Below are 18,524 nucleotides of genomic sequence, written 5' to 3'. Positions count from 1 at the left end.
AGGTAAAACCACAGTTCCAGGAAATCTTAAGGCTTTCTGAGGAAAATGTTGGTGAGTAAAAAAAATTCTTTAAAGAAACTGTATCCTTAAAAATGTTTTTTTTTTAAAAAAAAAAGACAACCTGGAGAAACATTCTAGTTCATTTTTTCTACAGACTAGCTTTTGAGACAAATTTACACTAAAGGTGGCTTCCAATTTCACTTGTTAAATTGAATTTCAATATATAAGACTGATTTTAAAAGCAATAAATTGTCTGAATGTATTATACACTTTCTATAGTGTTGGAGGGTTGCCTCTCCTTATTAGACTCTCTCCCATAGTCACATGGACTTCCAAATGGGTAGATGCTGGCCTACTTAATCCTTTTGACATGCAGAAAGAGTACAACCCATGGAGTCTTGTGAGGCACAGACCCCACACAAGGAACCACACAAGTGGATCTGGCCCAGAGGAGTTGCCACCATGCAAAGTTGCAGGAATCTTATAGACTAGAAAGAAAGCACGATGACTGTTATACCATATGCAATTCAAATCTGTTAAATTGGGGATAATTTCTGCTTGTCTAGATTTGTAACCATGCAATTTTTGCTGTTAAAGATAAAAATCTAAATGCTAGAAAATTGCTACTAAAACGCACTATGAGCGTAGCAATTTCTGCTTTAGAAAAAATAAAGCATGTTTAGGTTCTGAAAACTGCATGTTGTTAATGGGCAGCTCAATCCTGAGCTGCCCGCAGCACCCAGGTCTGGCAGCTCCATGGTGAGCTCCCACCAGATCCTGCACCTCCCGCGCTACTGCAGGAGGCTCCTCAGGAGAAGGGGAAGTTGGTCCCCTTCCCCCGAGTAAGGGAAGCAGCCCCGCAATGGGGCTACTCACTTTAGCGGCGACCTTTTGGTCACGGCTAAAGTAAAGGCGCTCGTGTAGGGCGAGCAGCCCTGCCCAAGTGCCTTGGAACCTGCGGAGCTTGGCTCTGCAAATCCGCCTTTCCCCTGCCCCCCGACACGCCTCCCCCACACCCCTGGGCCATGCCTCTCCCCCTCCCCAGAAAGCCTCCCCCATGCACCTGGCCATGCCCCCACCTCCCATTCTGCAGCCCGGTGGTCCAGGAGTCCGCGGAGCCCAGGCACCCGCCGTACACCAGCCTACCTCCAGCCAGTGCTGGGCTAGCTCCAGCAGGAGCCCGGCGGTAAGCCCCGCAAACGTGCCTTATGGCATGTTTGCAACTGTATTCCACGGCGCGGAGCCACACCACGGACCCCAGGATCGGGCTCTGAATTGATTGTCCTCCAGACTATTTTGATGAGGCCATTCCTGAACAGACCTGATTAGCAGTAAACATTGTGTGGTAAATCTAGACATACTAATGTCAGTGTATATGAATGGGTAGTAACAGTATAAAAGAACTAAATGCCAATAAAGATTTATGAAATGAATGAATGAATATAAAAACTCAAAAGTAGCTGTCTTGCTATCTGCTCAAACTTTGGTAATTTGGCAAAATGTGGGCTTTTCTCAAACCAAGGAAGCTTAAATTTGGTGCATAAAGTCTGGGCAAAGCCTAACCGGAGGCTTACTTTTTTTTCTTCCCTGGGGTCTATTAAGTGAGAGATTGTGAGAGATCAGCATCACAACCCCAAAAAAGTACAAATATTAACACCATGTACAAATACTAATGATGTCTGCCCCTCAAGTGTGATGTCTGCCCCTCAACTAATACTATGGTTTGTTTTCTATATCCACAGTATTCACCATGCTTTACTTTATTCAGTTCAGTTCAGGACCTTTATTGGCATAAACAAATAATACAGTATGATACAATGTATATAAAACAAAGCACAAAGGGAGAATAAAACCACCCAGCCCCAACAATAAAAAGCAAAATTATACTTTGTATAACAAAGTGAGACCCAGTTTGAAGGATTAAGGCTCAAAAATAAATGCCGGCATTTCCCAGCGCCTCTGAATAATTTAATAATATTAAGTATCGTAATGTGATGCTTCAAAAATCTTATGTAAAACTGCACCTGAACCCCCGCCACTGAGTTGTTAAATGCCAATATCCAAATAGGAATGCCGTATAAAAGCTGCAAGATGAATTTCGCCTGAAATATCAACAGTGCCGCTGGGATATGGGAGTTACCCCACGTATAATAGAAACATGAGATTACCTGTGCAGAAAGCTTGACCAAGTTAACCATTGCCTGACAGTGTCATGCTCAAGAGTGTCGCTCTGCTTTATTTATCATTTTGTTCTTGCTTATTTTATGCAAAGTATTTTAATTGTATCTGTTAAGCTCATAGTGTTGTATGTTAACCACTTTTTGTGTAAAAAAAATTGTTGCTTAAATGTTTTTATCAGTCATGCCTTATCTTGTAATAAAACATTAGCACTTGTTAATATTACAAGCATTCATTTTTAGCAACATATTGTTGTTCTTGTATCACTGTGTAAGTTTGACAAGTGTTTTAGTATAGGCCAGTGGTTTCCACACTGGTGGGTTGCAATAGAGAACCCTGTCTGTCTAACAGGGAAAGCCCTGTCTATGCCCCTTTAAGGGGTGGGGAGGAGTAAAGGCAGTGATATGATCACCATGTTCACACCACTGCTGGGGACAGAAGGGGGCTGTTTGTACTTACCTGGGGCAATGCTGTCCTCCCAGGGGGTGTGGGGAGCCCACAGATGCCTTCACAAGATTCCCCAAGCCTCAGCATGTCTAAAAATAATGGTCTTGTCCCACAGGAAACCAGAAGTGGGTCATGATAATTACTTTTAGATGTGCTGAGGCTTGGGGAGCCCTGCGAAGGCATCCGTGGGCTCCTTGCACCACCCAAGAGGCTGGCACTGCCCCAGGTAAAGACCCCCTTCCATCCCAGCGGTGGTGTGATCCTAGTGATCATGGTGCTGCCTTTGCCCCTCCCACACAAAGGCTTAACGTGGTTCCCAACTTCTGAGGAGAAGTTTGGGGGCTACTCTTATAGGCAGTTGTTGCCACATTTGTTCTCATTAGTTCCAGTCAGAGATACAAAATGGCTAAGATCCCATTGCTGTATCCCAGTGTTTCTTAAACTGTGAGTCGCGAGCCAATTTCAGGTGGGTCCCTATTCATTTCAATATTTTATTTTTAATATATTACACTTGATGTTACCATGGTATGTGACTGCATTTGGGGAAATGTTACAGACCTGTACTTTTAACAAGCTACTATTTATATTCTTCTAACAATGATAGCAAATGGGGCTTACTCCTGGGTAAGTATGGATAGGATTGCAGCCTAGGATTGTTAAAAACTTTCCTACTCAATGATGTCACTTCTGGTCATGACATCACTTCCAGTGGGTCCTGACAGATTCTCATTCTGAAAAGTTGGTCCCTGTGCTAAATGTGTCACTAAGATCTACATAAATCAGTTGAACTTAGTCAAGGGCAATTAAACTTAGATAGAACCCTATTTTTTATTGAACTGATTTTTTGCTGATTTAGAGTCCAATCCTATCTAACTTTCCAGGGTTGATGATGCAGCCATGCCAACAGTGCGTGCTCTGCATCCTGTGTCATGGATGCCTCATCAATGTAAGGGAACATTTATCTATCATTTACCTCGGGACTGCATTGCAGTTGCATCAAAGCTGGAAAGTTGGATAGAATTGGACCTGTAAGTAAATAGACTTTGACAGTGGTTCTCACACATTTAGCACTGGTACCCACTTTTTAGAATAAGAATCTGTCAGGACCCACCAGAAATGATGTCATGACCAGAAGTGACATCATCAAGCAGGAAAAATTTTTAACAATTCTAGTATACAATCCTACCCACACTTACGCAGGAGTAAGTGCCATTGACTATCATTGTTAAAAGCATATACATAGTAGCTTGTTCAAAGTACAGGTCTGTAACATTTCCCCAAATGCAGTCACATACCATGGTAGTATCAAGTCTAAGATATTAAAAATAAAGTATGGAAATGAATAGGAACCGACCTGATATTGGCTTGCGACCCACTTAGTGGGTCCCAACCCACAGTTTGAGAAACACTGGACTATGATGATGTATGTTTTCCTTTCTGTGAGAGGAGTTACTTCAATCTTGCCTATTCTCAGGAAGAGAAAGGGATTAATTCTGTACTGTGTGGGATGCCCCTCCCTCTGCACAAGACAGAGCTAGGCTGATGTTGTCTCCTCCACTGGTGGGGCATCCTGGTCCCAGTCCGGTCCTGACTCTAGGGGACAGGTCGGGTTTTTGCTAGCTCCATAGAGCTTAGTGTTGTCAGCTTTCTTCCTCTTCCAGAGATCTCTCCCTGGCCTCTGTCCCCATTCTTTTTTCCTCCACCGCCCCTCCCCACCCAGTCCCTATTCCTAGGAAGGGACTGGGGCAGCGTTGGGGGGGTTTGTAAGCTGCACCCTATGGACCCTGTCATGGGCGGCAGTTGCATCAGGCCAGCCAGGAGAGCACCAGCCCTTTGGGGCGCAACAGCTGCAGCGGGGGGGGGGGGGGGCGCGTAAGCAACCCTACAGGTGAGCGTTTCCCTCAAGCTCGCCACTGCAGGGGTAAGTCTTCTCTCCTTCCCCCCTCCCGCTGCAGCTGTTGCGCCCCAAAGGGCTGGTGCTCTCCTGGCTGGCCTGATGCGACTGCCGCCCATGACAGGGTCCATGGGGTGCAGCTTACAAACTTTGCGGCTTGAGAGATTTGCGGCTTCCTCAAGCGCAACTTTGAGGTCACCTTCCACGACCTGCGTGCAGTAGCTGCCAATTCCATTATGTCCAGGGCTACCTTCCTGTGGGCAGAGGAATTGGCAGCCTCAGAACATGGACTGTCCAAGAGGGCAAGAAGTTCCTTAAAAAAGATAGCCCTGGCAGCCGCATGCACTGCAGTTGAATGCAAGGACCCTGGCTTCTAATGTGGTTGCAAGGCACCAAATTTGGCTACGTGGCTGGGATGGCGATGCAGCCTCTCAGTCTAGATTGGTTGACGTACCCTTCCAAGGGGGTAAGCTCTTTGGACATGCCCTGGATCCAAGCAAGAAGGAGCCTAGCAAGGGAAAGTCTAGTACTTTTTGCTCCTTCAGGTCCAATTTCAGATCACAGGACACACCCAAGTCCAGGGCCAAGTGGGCCAAATCCCACCTCTTCACCAGAAGTAGGCCCCAGAGCAGCCCTGGCTCAGGACAAACCCCTAAGCCTGCCAAGGACCACCAGAGGGCATGACGCCAAACTTGGAGACACCCCCTGCCCTATAGGGGGTGCCTCCTTGGCTTCACGGACTCCTGGCCGGTTACCACTTCTGACACCTGGGTCCTTCAGGTGGTTTCCCAAGGCTACACACTGGAGTTCCTCAGCCCCCCCCCCCCCCCACCGAGAGTGTTTCTGGCGGGTTGCAGTGTCCAGGGACCCCTTGAAACACCAGCACAAGCTGGATGCCATCCAACACCTACTGGACATCAGGTAATAGAGAGAGTGCCTGCAGCCCAGACGGGTCTGGGAGTGTATTCAGTATTCTTCCTGGTGCCAAAAAGGAATGGGGAAATGAGGGCCATTTTGGATCTGAAGTGACTGAACCGTTTCCTGAAGAAGAGAAAGTTCAAAATGGAAACTTGGCGTTCAGTCATAGCAGTGCTGGAGGAGGGAAATTTCCTCTCTTCTTTAGATTTATCCAAGGCTTATCTGCACCTTCCTATCTGGCAGCCCCACTGCCAATTCCTCAGGTTTTGCTACAGGCAGAATCATTTTCAATACAGATCTATGCTTTTTGGGTTGACGGCGGCCCCAAGAGTCTTCACTAAAGTCCTGGTGGCCCACCTCAGGCAGCAGGGGATAGCGCTTTTTTCCTTACCTGGACGATATCCTTGTGAAATCTCAGTCCAAGCTCCAGGTGCTGAGGGACCTACGGATCACCATGGACTGCCTCTGCAGACATGGCTTCATGATCAGTGAGAAAAAGAGTTTGGTGGTCCCTCAAAGGCAATTAGAGCACTTGGGGCTGTGGGTCAACATGTCGGCCTTCCACATTCAGTCTCCCAGGGGAGGCAGAGATCCTTGGAGACTCTGCTGAAAGCCATCATAGGGGGAAAAAGAGGTGGATCTCATGCAACTCACCACTCTACAGGAACTCATGGTGTCTTGTCAGGATGTGGTGGCTTGGTCCTGGTTTCACACCTGTCCCCTCTAGTTGATTCTCTCCCCCTTCCTACATCCGGTGGAAAGGAGACAGCATCACCCCATCCCTGTAACAGTTAAGGGATTGCCTGAAGTGGTGGTTGACCCCAGAAAGGTTATCACAGGGGGTCAGCCTGGAGATCCCGTCCAGGACTGTGGTGACCACCAACGCCATTCTCCTGTGGTGGGGAGCTCACCTGGAGGACAAATTTGCACAGGGACTCTGAGAACCGAGGGAGTCCCAGCACAGCATCAACTGGTTGGAACTGCGGCCATCCGACTGGGATTAAGGCAGTTCCACAGCAAGATTCAAGGGGCCCACGTGCTGGTAAGAACAGACAACACGACTGCCAAGGCCTACATAAACAGGGAGGCACCAGGTCTGCACAGCTGATTCAGAAGGCCTCCAAACTCTTTTGATGGGCAGAGAGCAACCTAGCTTCCTTGCAACATCTAGCAGGATCAGAAAACATCACAGCGGATTGGCTCAGCCGGCAGTCGATCAGCGAGACCGAGTGGCGTCTCCACCCAGAGGTGTTCACTTATGATAGCTGTGAGGTTCGGGCACCCGATCCTGGACCTGTTTGCAAGCAGTCAGAACTCTCAAGTAGCCAGGGTCTTCACAAGGTCGAGCACCCCAGGGGCGGAGGATGTCAACGCCTTAAGGTGCCCCTGGCCACAAGGGCTGCAGTATGCCTTCCTGCCCCTGCCTCTCCTCCCGCTGGTCCTCCGCAGGGTCAGAAAACTGGGAGCAGAAGTTCTCCTAGTGCCACCACACTGGCCACGCAGGCCTTGGTTCTTGGGAATAGTCCAGTTGGCGGAAGAGCAAGGGTGGCCGCTACCAGCACACACAGATCTGTTGCAGCAAAGGCCACTCCTTCACCCCAAGCCACAGATGTTCCGGCTGACAGCCTGGTGGTCGAACAGGCATCGATGTCCCAGTGCGGTTACCCAGACAGGGTTTTGAACACCCTCCTGGCCTCCAGAAGAAAATCTACCAACAAGGTGTATGGGTCTGTTTGGAGGTGATCTGTGCATTGGACCAACACTAAGGGTGTCAGTGCCACCAGGCCCAAGACTAAGCATATCTAGAGTTCCTGCAGGAGGGTCTCGAAAAGGGCCTCAGCACCTGTACCCTCAAATGGCAGGTAGCAGCTCTGAACAGCATTTTGGGGGCAAAAATTAAGCACAGCATTTCTGTGCACCCACATGTCAGGCGTTTCTTTAGGGGGGTAACTCTACTCAACCCCCCCTAAGTGTTCATAGGTTTCCTACCTGAGACCTGGGGATGGTCCTCTCTGCCATGATGAAGACTCCCTTCTAGCCCATGGCCATGTCCCCTTTGAAGGAAGACACCCTTCAGACACTCTTCCTAGTCGTGATTACCTTGACCAGGAGGCTGTCAGACATAGAGGCCCTCTCGATTAACGGCAATCTTTGTGTCTTCCACCGGGACAAGGTGGTTCTGCACCCAGACCCTTCATTCTTCCCTGAAGTGAATTCCCTTTTCCATCGGTTGCAGGACATCATATTGCCCTCCTTCTGCCCGCAACCGATCCATAGGAGGGAAAAAGAATGGCATACCCTCAACGTACACAGGGGTCTGTGTTACTATATAGAGCGTTCCAAGAGCATCAGAAAAACTGACGCCCTGTTTGTCTCCTTTGCTGGCTCGTCCCCAGGCATGAAGGCCTCGTTGGCCTCCCTGGCAAGGTGGCTAGGGGGCCATTGTGAAGACATATGGAGCACTGGGGGTAGAACCTCCCGTGGGTATCACAGTGCACTCCACTAGGGGGGCGGCAACTTCTGCAGCCTTCGAAGGGTGGCCTCTCTCAAGGATATCTGCAAGGCAGCCACTTGGGGCTCTCCAAATACCTTCACCAGGCACTATAAAATCAACCTGGCCACCTCTGCTGAAGCCGCCTTTGATAGGAGGGTCCTACAAAAGGTTTTGCAGCGGTAGGGGGCGATCTCACCAGGCCCACCCAGGTTATCTGTAGCTTTGACATATCCCACACAGTACAGAATTAACCCCTTCCTCTTCCAGAGAAAAATGAAATTCTTACCTGTGAATATCCTGTTCTTAGAAGAGGAAGGGGTTCATTCTGCCCGCCTCTATCCTTGGTGAGATTCCCCTGCTGCAGTCCCTCCACGGCTTCCTCGTCAGCTGAAGGGTGGTAGTTAGAGCACCCTGAGGACAGGTTCCCTACCTCTCTCTCACATTCTTTTCAAGTCCTGCTGGTTTCAGTTGTGGCATATACCAGATGGCGCTGCAGGCTTCCAGGGTGCTCTGCAGGCCATGTGGAAACCACAGCAGCAGTTCAGGGGAATCCTGGTTCTTGCTCTTCAGTCCAGACTGAGACTGGGATGCCCCGCCAGTGGAGGAGATAATGTCAGCAGTCTGGCCCTGTCTTGTGCAGAGGGAGGGGCATCAGAATGAACCCCTTTCTCTTCCAAGAACAGCATATTCACAGGTAAGAATTCCATTTTTTCTGTACCAACTGAAATTGGTTCAAAAAGAATATTCCTTTGATTAGTAAGCATATTGTCAGATTAGGCAAATGCAAACTGATTTCTTAATATCAAGGTGTTAACCCTACTCCTACAACCTTTTTATTTGTTTCAGATGCTGCAGCAGGGAATGGAGTGCTAACAAAAGCCACAGTTCCTATCTATGCAACTGGTGTACTTACATGTTATATCCAAGTAAGCAGTTTGTGTTCAGTTCTGAAAGTAAACTTCTTCTTAACCATCCTCACTTGGCTTGTGTTTTATGTTACCCCTTTTTAGTTGAACAGCAGTGTATAAACAATGTTTGATGTGTAATGGTATGTGTGAACTATTTTTAATAATAAATGCATACCCTGCCTTTTGAGGATGAGAGCAGTGTGAACTATGTTCATTAGCACCTGAAGAATATCCTGCTATGGGATGCTGATAGCTCTGCTCTTTACTCAGTGAACTTTTTCTTCTTATAAGGAGAAGAAAAGGTGCCTCTGCCTTTTCAGACACTTCAACCTTCTCTGCAGCTTGCTGCATCACATCCCACCACACCCAGAGCCTCCCCAGGAGATATTTTCCAGTGGGTGTAGGAGGCTAGTCTGGGGAATTGGGCCAAGGAAGTTGCTTTTCGCCAGCTTCCTTGTACTTGCAGTTCTTTGGATACATGCAGCTGTAAATTTGGAAGCAGCCAAGGGCAGAGGCAAAGGCATGATGTCTGAATCAAGGATTGTAATTGACAACTGCATCCCAAAACTGACATTGGATCTCCTAGTCAAACTGTCCATGAAATGAGCAACACCATTCGCATCAGGTGCTAGATTGGGCTGGCCGGGGGGGGGGGGGAGGGTGGCAAACCGACACCTGCCACTAATGTACATTTTCATCCAACTTGTGACTGACATTGTAAAACTTGGAGATTAATGTTTTTCAAACTCACTTTTAGGAAGAAGACCGCAAGCTGTTAGTTGGATTTTTAGAAGATGTAATGACTATGCTTTCATTATCACATGCTCCTCTTGATAGCCTGAAAGCATCTTTTGTGGAACTGGGGTAATGTATATCTTACAATTAAAGGCAAATTCAAGTGCTGTCTAATTTCCCATGCACATTAGCATCTAATATTTCTGAAATTCTGTTCTTAAAAATTCTGCTCTTAAACTTTTTTCAACAACATGCCTAGTGATGACTTTTTAAATTGGTGCAGACATAGTGTCATGTTTTGTAGCATTGTCCAGCCAAACTGTTGGACTGTCTTATTTAGACTACTTACGCTGCAGTCCTAACCACACTTTCCTGAGAGTAAGCCCCATTGAACAAAATAGGACTTACTTCTGAGTATACCTGGTTAGGATTGTGCCCTTAGTGTATTACAAAATCAGATATATTAGGCTGCTAACTTTTTGCTGATCTTTTGAAATTGTTTTGCAATCAAGAGGTTAAAGCAGACCCTAATTTGCACAAGTGAAAGAAACCATGTACAAAGGAATATTCCTATAACATCAGCCCTCTGAAAATCCTTTCTTATGGATTTGGCATCTCTCCTGAAAGGCATGCAGTGGAGCACTGGGACTGCAAGGGAAAGGAGAATTTGTAAAAAATCAGGCAAGGGCACCTTACTGAAAAGAAACTCGCGCATGGTGCCTCTGCCTGATCTTTTTGATGATTTACCTTGTATAGCCCTCACACCATTTCAGGGGGAGCACTTGCACATGCTCCCTTCTGCTTATGCAAGTTAGGAACCAACCAAATCATCCAAACTTTACTTGGAGGTCTGTTGTATTAGGTGTACACACTCCATATGTTCTTAAAACTGACTTTAAGCTTATAGTCTATCGATACAGATGATGCTTTTCAGAGTGGTATAAGCAGAGACAAGTCTCTACCTCAAAGAGATTCTGTTTAAAATTTAGACCATTGGGGAGAGTGCAGGGAGGGAGAAAAGAATAACAAGGGCTTAATGTGAATAAATGTAATAATGCAGACTTCATTTGGCTTTATAAAGGGGGCTAAGGTTAGCCTAAGGCTTCACAAAGAAGGTGAAATTTGAGGGATATGAAAAAACGGGATTAGCACAATTCAGGGAGTTGAGGCAAAGTGAGCAGTAGGTGAGAGCAAGAAGTAGCATTTGAAAGCAAGTGATGATGTATAACTCTACCTTGTTTTGTTTTCATCTTTTTTTTTTAAGAGCAAACCCAGCGTACCATGAGTTGCTGCTTACTGTACTATGGTATGGAGTTGTTCATACTTCAGCCCTTGTTCGGTGTACGGCTGCTAGGATGTTTGAGGTGAGTGCTTATTAAATGCATCTTAGATCTTACTTGAAGATGACTTTCTAATTAGTTTGGTAGCTAGCCCCTTGATGAATGTCATCCCATCCCCTATGTACTGCCTCTGCTTTTCATAGCTTGTACCCTCCCTCTTCAAGGGCAAGAGAAGATGTGAACAAAGAAATCCAGAGGTGGGTGTGGAGCAGTGTTCCCTCTTAAGATTCAGTACCACTGCCCAAAGCCCTTCCATGCTGCACAGCAGCATCTTTCTTGCAGCTGGTTGATAACACCAATTACTGAGTCAGCTGAGCTCCAGGCTGCATGGAGTTTGGTTGAGAGGTACATGGTCACACACCTTAAGGAGAACGCTGATGTGGAACACATATAGTGTACCTTAGCATTGTCTCTGACACTCAAGGCAGCATTTTCTTTTTGCATGGGACAGCCACTGTGCTGGAATCAGCATGCAGCTTGTATGTGTTGCCTTTTGACCTTGGATTATTGCCCTGCATGACATTAAATATCCAGTAGAGACTAAACATACAGAGACTTCAGAAGCATACCCCAGTTTTTTTTTGTATCCTGCTAGTTACCTCTACTGCTGCTGCCTACCAAGGGGGAAGATGATGCTAGGAGGAATAGACCTGGCCCACCATCCTCCTTAGTGCAAGTTGACTCTCAACCAGAATTGGTTGTTACCCAGAATGTTGTCTGACATCCAGTTATTGAAAATGTGTATGTTTTAATATTGCGATATGCATTTACAGGTTGTGTGCTATCTAATGGAGCAGGATGTTAACATAGTTGGGTTCCATGGGGCTCTTGAGATTTCTAGCATTCTTTTTATTTATTTATTGCTGGCTTACATCTACTTGCAAGGTGTTTTGATGGTAACTGGCATATAGACTTTTTTCCTGTTTCTGATTTAAATATTAGGTTGGTGCATTGCATGCTTAAAACTTTTCATTGGCTATGAAAAACCATTTCAGTGCTGAATTCTGTGTTCAAACCAGATAGCAACTGTCAGTATCTGTCAGATAATGAATTGTGCATTGTCCATTAATGGCAAACTGTTGTCGATAATTTATAAAAACCTAAACATAAGAACATAAGAACATAAGAACAGCCCCACTGGATCAGGCCATAGGCCCATCTAGTCCAGCTTCCTGTATCTCACAGCGGCCCACCAAATGCCCCAGGGAGCACACCAGATAACAAGAGACCTCATCCTGGTGCTCTCCCCTACATCTGGCAATCTGACTTAACCCATTCCTAAAATCAGGAGGTTGCGCATACACATCATGGCTTGTACCCCATAATGGATTTTTCCTCCAGAAACTCGTCCAATCCCCTTTTAAAGGCGTCTAGGCTAGACGCCAGCACCACATCCTGTGGCAAGGAGTTCCACAGACCGACCACACGCTGAGTAAAGAAATATTTTCTTTTGTCTGTCCTAACCCGCCCAACACTCAATTTTAGTGGATGTCCCCTGGTTCTGGTATTATGTGAGAGTGTAAAGAGCATCTCCCTATCCACTCTGTCCATCCCCTGCATAATTTTGTATGTCTCAATCATGTCCCCCCTCAAGCGTCTCTTTTCTAGGCTGAAGAGGCCCAAACGCCGTAGCCTTTCCTCATAAGGAAGGTGCCCCAGCCCCGTAATCATCTTAGTCGCTCTCTTTTGCACCTTTTCCATTTCCACTATGTCTTTTTTGAGATGCGGCGACCAGAACTGGACACAATACTCCAGGTGTGGCCTTACCATAGATTTGTACAACGGCATTATAATACTAACCGTTTTGTTCTCAATACCCTTCCTAATGATCCCAAGCATAGAATTGGCCTTCTTCACTGCCGCCGCACATTGGGTCGACACTTTCATCGACCTGTCCACCACCACCCCAAGATCTCTCTCCTGATCTGTCACAGACAGCTCAGAACCCATCAGCCTATATCTAAAGTTTTGATTTTTTGCCCCAATGTGCATGACTTTACACTTACCGACATTGAAGCGCATCTGCCATTTTGCTGCCCATTCTGCCAGTCTGGAGAGATCCTTCTGGAGCTCCTCACAATCACTTCTGGTCTTCACCACTCGGAAAAGTTTGGTGTCATCTGCAAACTTAGCCACTTCACTGCTCAACCCTGTCTCCAGGTCATTTATGAAGAGGTTGAAAAGCACCGGTCCCAGGACAGATCCTTGGGGCACACCGCTTTTCACCTCTCTCCATTGTGAAAATTGCCCATTGACACCCACTCTCTGCTTCCTGGCCTCCAACCAGTTCTCAATCCACGAGAGGACCTGTCCTCTAATTCCCTGACTGTGGAGTTTTTTCAGTAGCCTTTGGTGAGGGACCGTGTCAAACGCCTTCTGAAAGTCCAGATATATAATGTCCACGGGTTCTCCCGCATCCACATGCCTGTTGACCTTTTCAAAGAATTCTATAAGGTTTGTGAGGCAAGACTTACCCTTACAGAAGCCATGCTGACTCTCCCTCAGCAAGGCCTGTTCGTCTATGTGTTTTGAGATCCTATCTTTGATGAGGCATTCCACCATCTTACCCGGTATAGATGTTAGGCTGACCGGCCTATAGTTTCCCGGGTCCCCCCTCTTTCCCTTTTTAAAAATAGGCGTGACATTTGCTATCCTCCAATCTTCTGGTACCGTGGCCGTTTTGAGGGACAAGTTGCATACCTTAGTCAAGAGATCTGCAACTTCATTCTTCAATTCCTTAATAACCCTTGGGTGTATGCCATCAGGGCCCGGTGACTTATTGATCTTTAATTTATCAATGAGGTCTGAAACATCTTCTCTTTTAACCTCTATCTGACTTAACTCCTCGGTTAGGAGGGGCCGTTCGGGCAGCGGTATCTGCCCGAGGTCTTCTGCCGTGAAGACAGATGCAAAGAACTCATTTAATTTCTCTGCCATCTCTAAGTCTCCTTTTATCTCCCCTTTCCCTCCCTCACCATCCAGAGGGCCAACTGCTTCTCTGGCGGGTTTCCTGCTTCTAACATATTTGAAGAAGCTTTTATTATTCCCCTTAATGTTGCTGGCCATGCGTTCCTCATAGTCTCGCTTGGCCTCCCCTATCACCTTCTTACATTTCTTTTGCCACAGTTTATGTTCCTTTTTATTCTCTTCATTAGGGCAAGACTTCCATTTACGGAAGGAAGCTTCCTTGCCCTTCACAGCCTCTCTAACTTGGCTGGTTAGCCATGCGGGCACTCTCTTGGATTTAGTGGAACCCTTCTTTCTTTGCGGTATACACCTCTGCTGGGCCTCTATTACTGTTGTTTTAAGCAGCCTCCATGCACTTTGGAGAGATTGGACTCTTTTTACCCTCCCTTTCAACCTCCTCCTAACCAGCCTCCTCATTTGAGGGAAGTCCGCCTGTCGGAAGTCAAGGGTTTTTGTTAGAGATTTGCCTGGTATTCTTCCCCCAACGTGCACGTCAAAACGGATCGCAGCATGATCACTGTTCCCCAATGGCTCAGTAACGTTTACATCTCTAACCAGGTCCTGCGTACCGCACAAAATTAAATCCAGAGTCACCTGTCCTCTGGTGGGCTCCGTGACTAGCTGATCTAAGCCACAGTCATTTAGCACGTCAAGAAATCCGGTTTCCTTATCGTGACCAGAACACAAATTGACCCAGTCAATATGAGGATAATTGAAGTCCCCCATGATTACAACCCTGTCCTTCCTTGTCACCTCCCTGATCTGTTTCCTCATTTCAAGGTCCCCATCAGATTTCTGGTCTGGAGGACGATAGCACACCCCCAGTATTACATCGCTGCTCAAGCCTGGTAATTTAACCCACAGAGATTCTACGGTGGAGTCGGACCCACCATCAATCTCTACTTTGCTGGATTCTATCCCTTCCTTAACATAAAGGGCCACCCCACCTCCAACACGCCCCTGCCTGTCCCTCCTGTAGAGTTTATAGCCCGGGATTGCGGTATCCCACTGATTCTCCGCATTCCACCAGGTTTCCGTTATGCCCACTATGTCAATGTTTTCCCTTGTTACCAGACATTCCAGTTCTCCCACCTTTGCTCGTAGACTTCGGGCATTCGCATAAAAGCATTTATACACGGAATGCCCCAGGATGGGCTGCTTATTCGCTCCTTTGTCCCCGCATCCTCTCATTGTGCCAAACCGTCTATCACATCCCATCTCCCTACCTTTCCCAATTTCTTCTCCTACCCTGCCTTTGTCTTGTTGTTCTCTAACCTCCCCATCCTCATCCCATAGGGATGAGGAGTCCCGAACCGGATGCCCCTCGGCTCCTGTCGGCCTTCCCCCAGGGATCAGTTTAAAAGCTGCTCTGCCACCTTTTTAATGTTATGCGCCAGCAGTCTGGTTCCATTCTGGTTCAAATGGAGCCCGTCCCTCTTGTACAGGCCCCGCTTGTCCCAAAACGTTCCCCAGTGCCTAACGAATCTAAACCCCTCCTCCCTACACCACCGTCTCATCCACGCATTGAGACCCCTGATCTCCGCCTGCCTAGCTGGCCCTGCGCGTGGAACAGGTAGCACTTCAGAGAACGCTACCTTTGAGGTCCTGGCTTTCAGCTTCCTGCCTAAAAGCCTAAATTTGGCCTCCAGGACCTCCCAGCTACACTTGCCCACGTCGTTGGTGCCGACATGCACCACAGCCGCTACCTCTCCCCCAGCACTGTCTACTAGCCTGTCTAGACGAGAAGTGATGTCCGCAACCTTCGCACCAGGCAGGCAAGTCACCATGCGGTCCTCACATCCGCCGCAAACCCCCCTCTCTATGTTTCTAATAATCGAATCCCCCACTACAAGAAGCCCCCGACCCCCCTCCCGCCGAGGAGTATCCCGAGTGCGCTCGGATACGGGCCCATCCCCTGGAGAAGGGATCCCCCCTAGAGGATTGTTTCCCTCCTCTCCAGGATGACGTCCTCCAGTCCCGAGACTTCCCACCCGGGCAGCCGAGGAGCTGCACGCCTGAGGTTGGGACGAAGCCTGATCGTCCCCAGAAGTCTCCCCACGGTCCTCCTCTGGCTGCCTGCGCTTCTCCAGGTCGGCCACCAAGGCTTCAAGGGAGCGGACGCGTTCCCTGAGAGCCTGGAGCTCCTTGCACCGAGGACACACCCATGACTTATGCCCCAGAGGCATATAATCATACATGTGGCACTCGATGCAGAACACTGGATAGCCCCCACCCTGCTGCTGGCTGTCTGACTGCATAGCTTTTTTGTTGTTGTTGTTGTTGTTGTTTTATTTAGGGGTCCTTTTAAAAACCGTACACTGGATAGCAGCCTTTTTCTCAAGGGAAGAGGAAGGGCAGTGTCTGGGGCCCTAGCCTCCTCGCCTGCTGCTGAACTCGCCCAGATGCTAAACTCTCGTGCCTTACCTGGCACTTAGTTCCCGAGGCACTTGGTTCCCAGAGGCCACACGCGTCTGCAGACTGTATAAATTTATAAAATTTATACAGACTGTATAAAATTACTGTATACTGTATTTGGACCTGAAAATCTCTCACACACACACCCCAAAATTAAACAGGGAACAAGTGGTCAGTGCAGCATGGTTTTCTTCCATTTGCTATCCCCATTGCTGGCACATGAAATAGCTGCTACAGCAAAGGGAGAGGACAAGAACTGTCCTCCATTCACCATCCCTGCTTTGGCCGTGCAGTAACAATTAGCAGCAACAGGCAAAAGAACCTGTTTAATTTTCAGGCAAATTATGATTTTTCTTTATAAGATTCTTCCTGTTCTATATGTATTAATGTAATTGTGTTATACAATTTTAGCTTTATTAGCTACCTTGAGCATGTAAAGTGGAAGGGTGGGATATAAGGTCAGTAAAGGTAATGAGCAGCAATATATATATATATATATATATATATATGCTCTTTGGAGCATTTTTTTTACTATAAAAATAACGACCAGAGTCCAAACTGAGCAAACCGAACTTTGCAGCTAATTCAGTGCCAGCGACTTGGTGGGGTTTGGACTTGTTTCTTTTGAATAGCAGTAAATATTTACCCCTTCATCCTACACAACTTATAGCAAACAGCTTTAATCAATAAAAGGAATTTAAAAGTAGGGCTGTTTGTTCAAAGTGGGTGAAAAGCATTTTTTATATCCGCACCCAAGACCTTGAGCATACTTAAAGGTGTTCCTTGTATCCTAGCCAATATATTTGCCCACTTCCCATTTCCCATACATGAACACATGTATTTGTTTTTTTCTACATAATTTATACTGTTCTACTTTTAGCTTTCATATTAGTGCAGGTATTTTTAATTCAGAATCGGAAGCCAATCTGTATTCTGGGAAAAATACTGGGTTTTTTATAATAGATTTCACCTGCATGATACTTCATCAGCTGAAGACTCATTAGCTGACAATGGTAAATGTGAAATTAGGAATAAGAGCTTCCTATCTTAGAAAAAGCATCTTTCAGCTGTTTTTTCCTCTGAAAATAAGCTATGATTGGGTAAAATATTTCAAGATCACCTACTTTTTTGTTGGAATGGTATCACACAACTGAATTAAGCCCTCCTCTTTAAATTATCATTAGGTCTTGAGAAGCAATTCTTGAATAGCTTTATTATCCTGTGACATTGTACCCTGAAATACATCTCCTTTCCCACCACAAATGAAAAGAGAGAGAAAACAGATATCAGAGTCTGAGTTTCACATCTTACCTTTGGGGAAATGGAGTCTTTTCATCTCCTGACAACTGCCTGCTCTTTAGCTCTAATATAGACATATATCAACACTTAGTAGGAAGGTGAGGAAATGCAAACATTATCTGTTGTCTGAGACTAACATGATGCATCTTACATGGCTTTCCCTTTTTCTGCATTCTTGTGTATGTTAACTACCTATATTACAAGTATGTGAATAGCATTCTGTATTGACACAAAGTTGGCACTGGTTTGAACACAACTTATGCACAGTAAGACTGTCAACTTGAATCTACATTATATTTTAGTTCATTGGTTTAAATTAGAGCTGGGGGCAGAAGTAGACCGTGATCCCTGATGAACGGCCTTGCACCTGTTGATTGCTGGAGTTGTTGCAAAATGTGCTGAACTAAGTAGATATAAATCAGATCCAGAAAGACACTGCATGAGCAAAATACTTTTATCATTTTGCACAGATGAGCTACAGAAATTCTATGCTCTTGGTTTATACTTTTAACACTTACTAGTGAACTACCAGAATGATAAATATGAAATAAATAAGAGACCATGAAAGACTGAAGCCAACCTGCTTCTGGTTTAAACAAGGCAAGAGCAAGCAAATATTTTGACTTTCTGTCATTATGCCCTTTCTTTGTACATTAAAATTAAAATATACTTGAATGCTCATTCCTAATTTGTGATGGTATGAAAGTTACAGGTGGGGCCTCAGTACCCACGAGTGATCCATTCTCGGACTCCCTGTGGATACTGAAAACCATGGATATCAAAATCCATGGTTTCAGCTCCTTTCAAAGTCTCCAAAGATGACCAGAGCTGTGCCCCAGTTGCTTCCGGAGGACTTTCAGAAGCCTGCATCTGCCCACGGTCTCTGTGGACTTCAGAGTGGCTGAAAACACACACAAAAACTACTTCCA

At 46.4% G+C, this 18,524-nt stretch overlaps 1 protein-coding gene across 2 annotated transcripts in view; it reads left to right on the top strand.

Moving 5' to 3' along the window:
• RELCH (RAB11 binding and LisH domain, coiled-coil and HEAT repeat containing) overlaps positions 1-18,524 on the top strand; it is an 86,213-nt gene that overhangs the window by 51,622 nt on the left and 16,067 nt on the right. For both annotated transcript variants that reach the window (XM_066625715.1, XM_066625713.1), the window contains 4 exons: positions 3-51; positions 8,778-8,857; positions 9,597-9,703; positions 10,839-10,938. In XM_066625715.1, the coding sequence (XP_066481812.1) occupies positions 3-51; positions 8,778-8,857; positions 9,597-9,703; positions 10,839-10,938 (336 nt within the window). The remainder of the gene's footprint in view (positions 1-2; positions 52-8,777; positions 8,858-9,596; positions 9,704-10,838; positions 10,939-18,524) is intronic.

The sequence above is a fragment of the Tiliqua scincoides genome, chromosome 4 (assembly GCF_035046505.1).
Source record: "Tiliqua scincoides isolate rTilSci1 chromosome 4, rTilSci1.hap2, whole genome shotgun sequence".
NCBI lineage: Eukaryota > Metazoa > Chordata > Lepidosauria > Squamata > Scincidae > Tiliqua > Tiliqua scincoides.
This window is presented reverse-complemented; position numbering and strand designations above follow the sequence as displayed.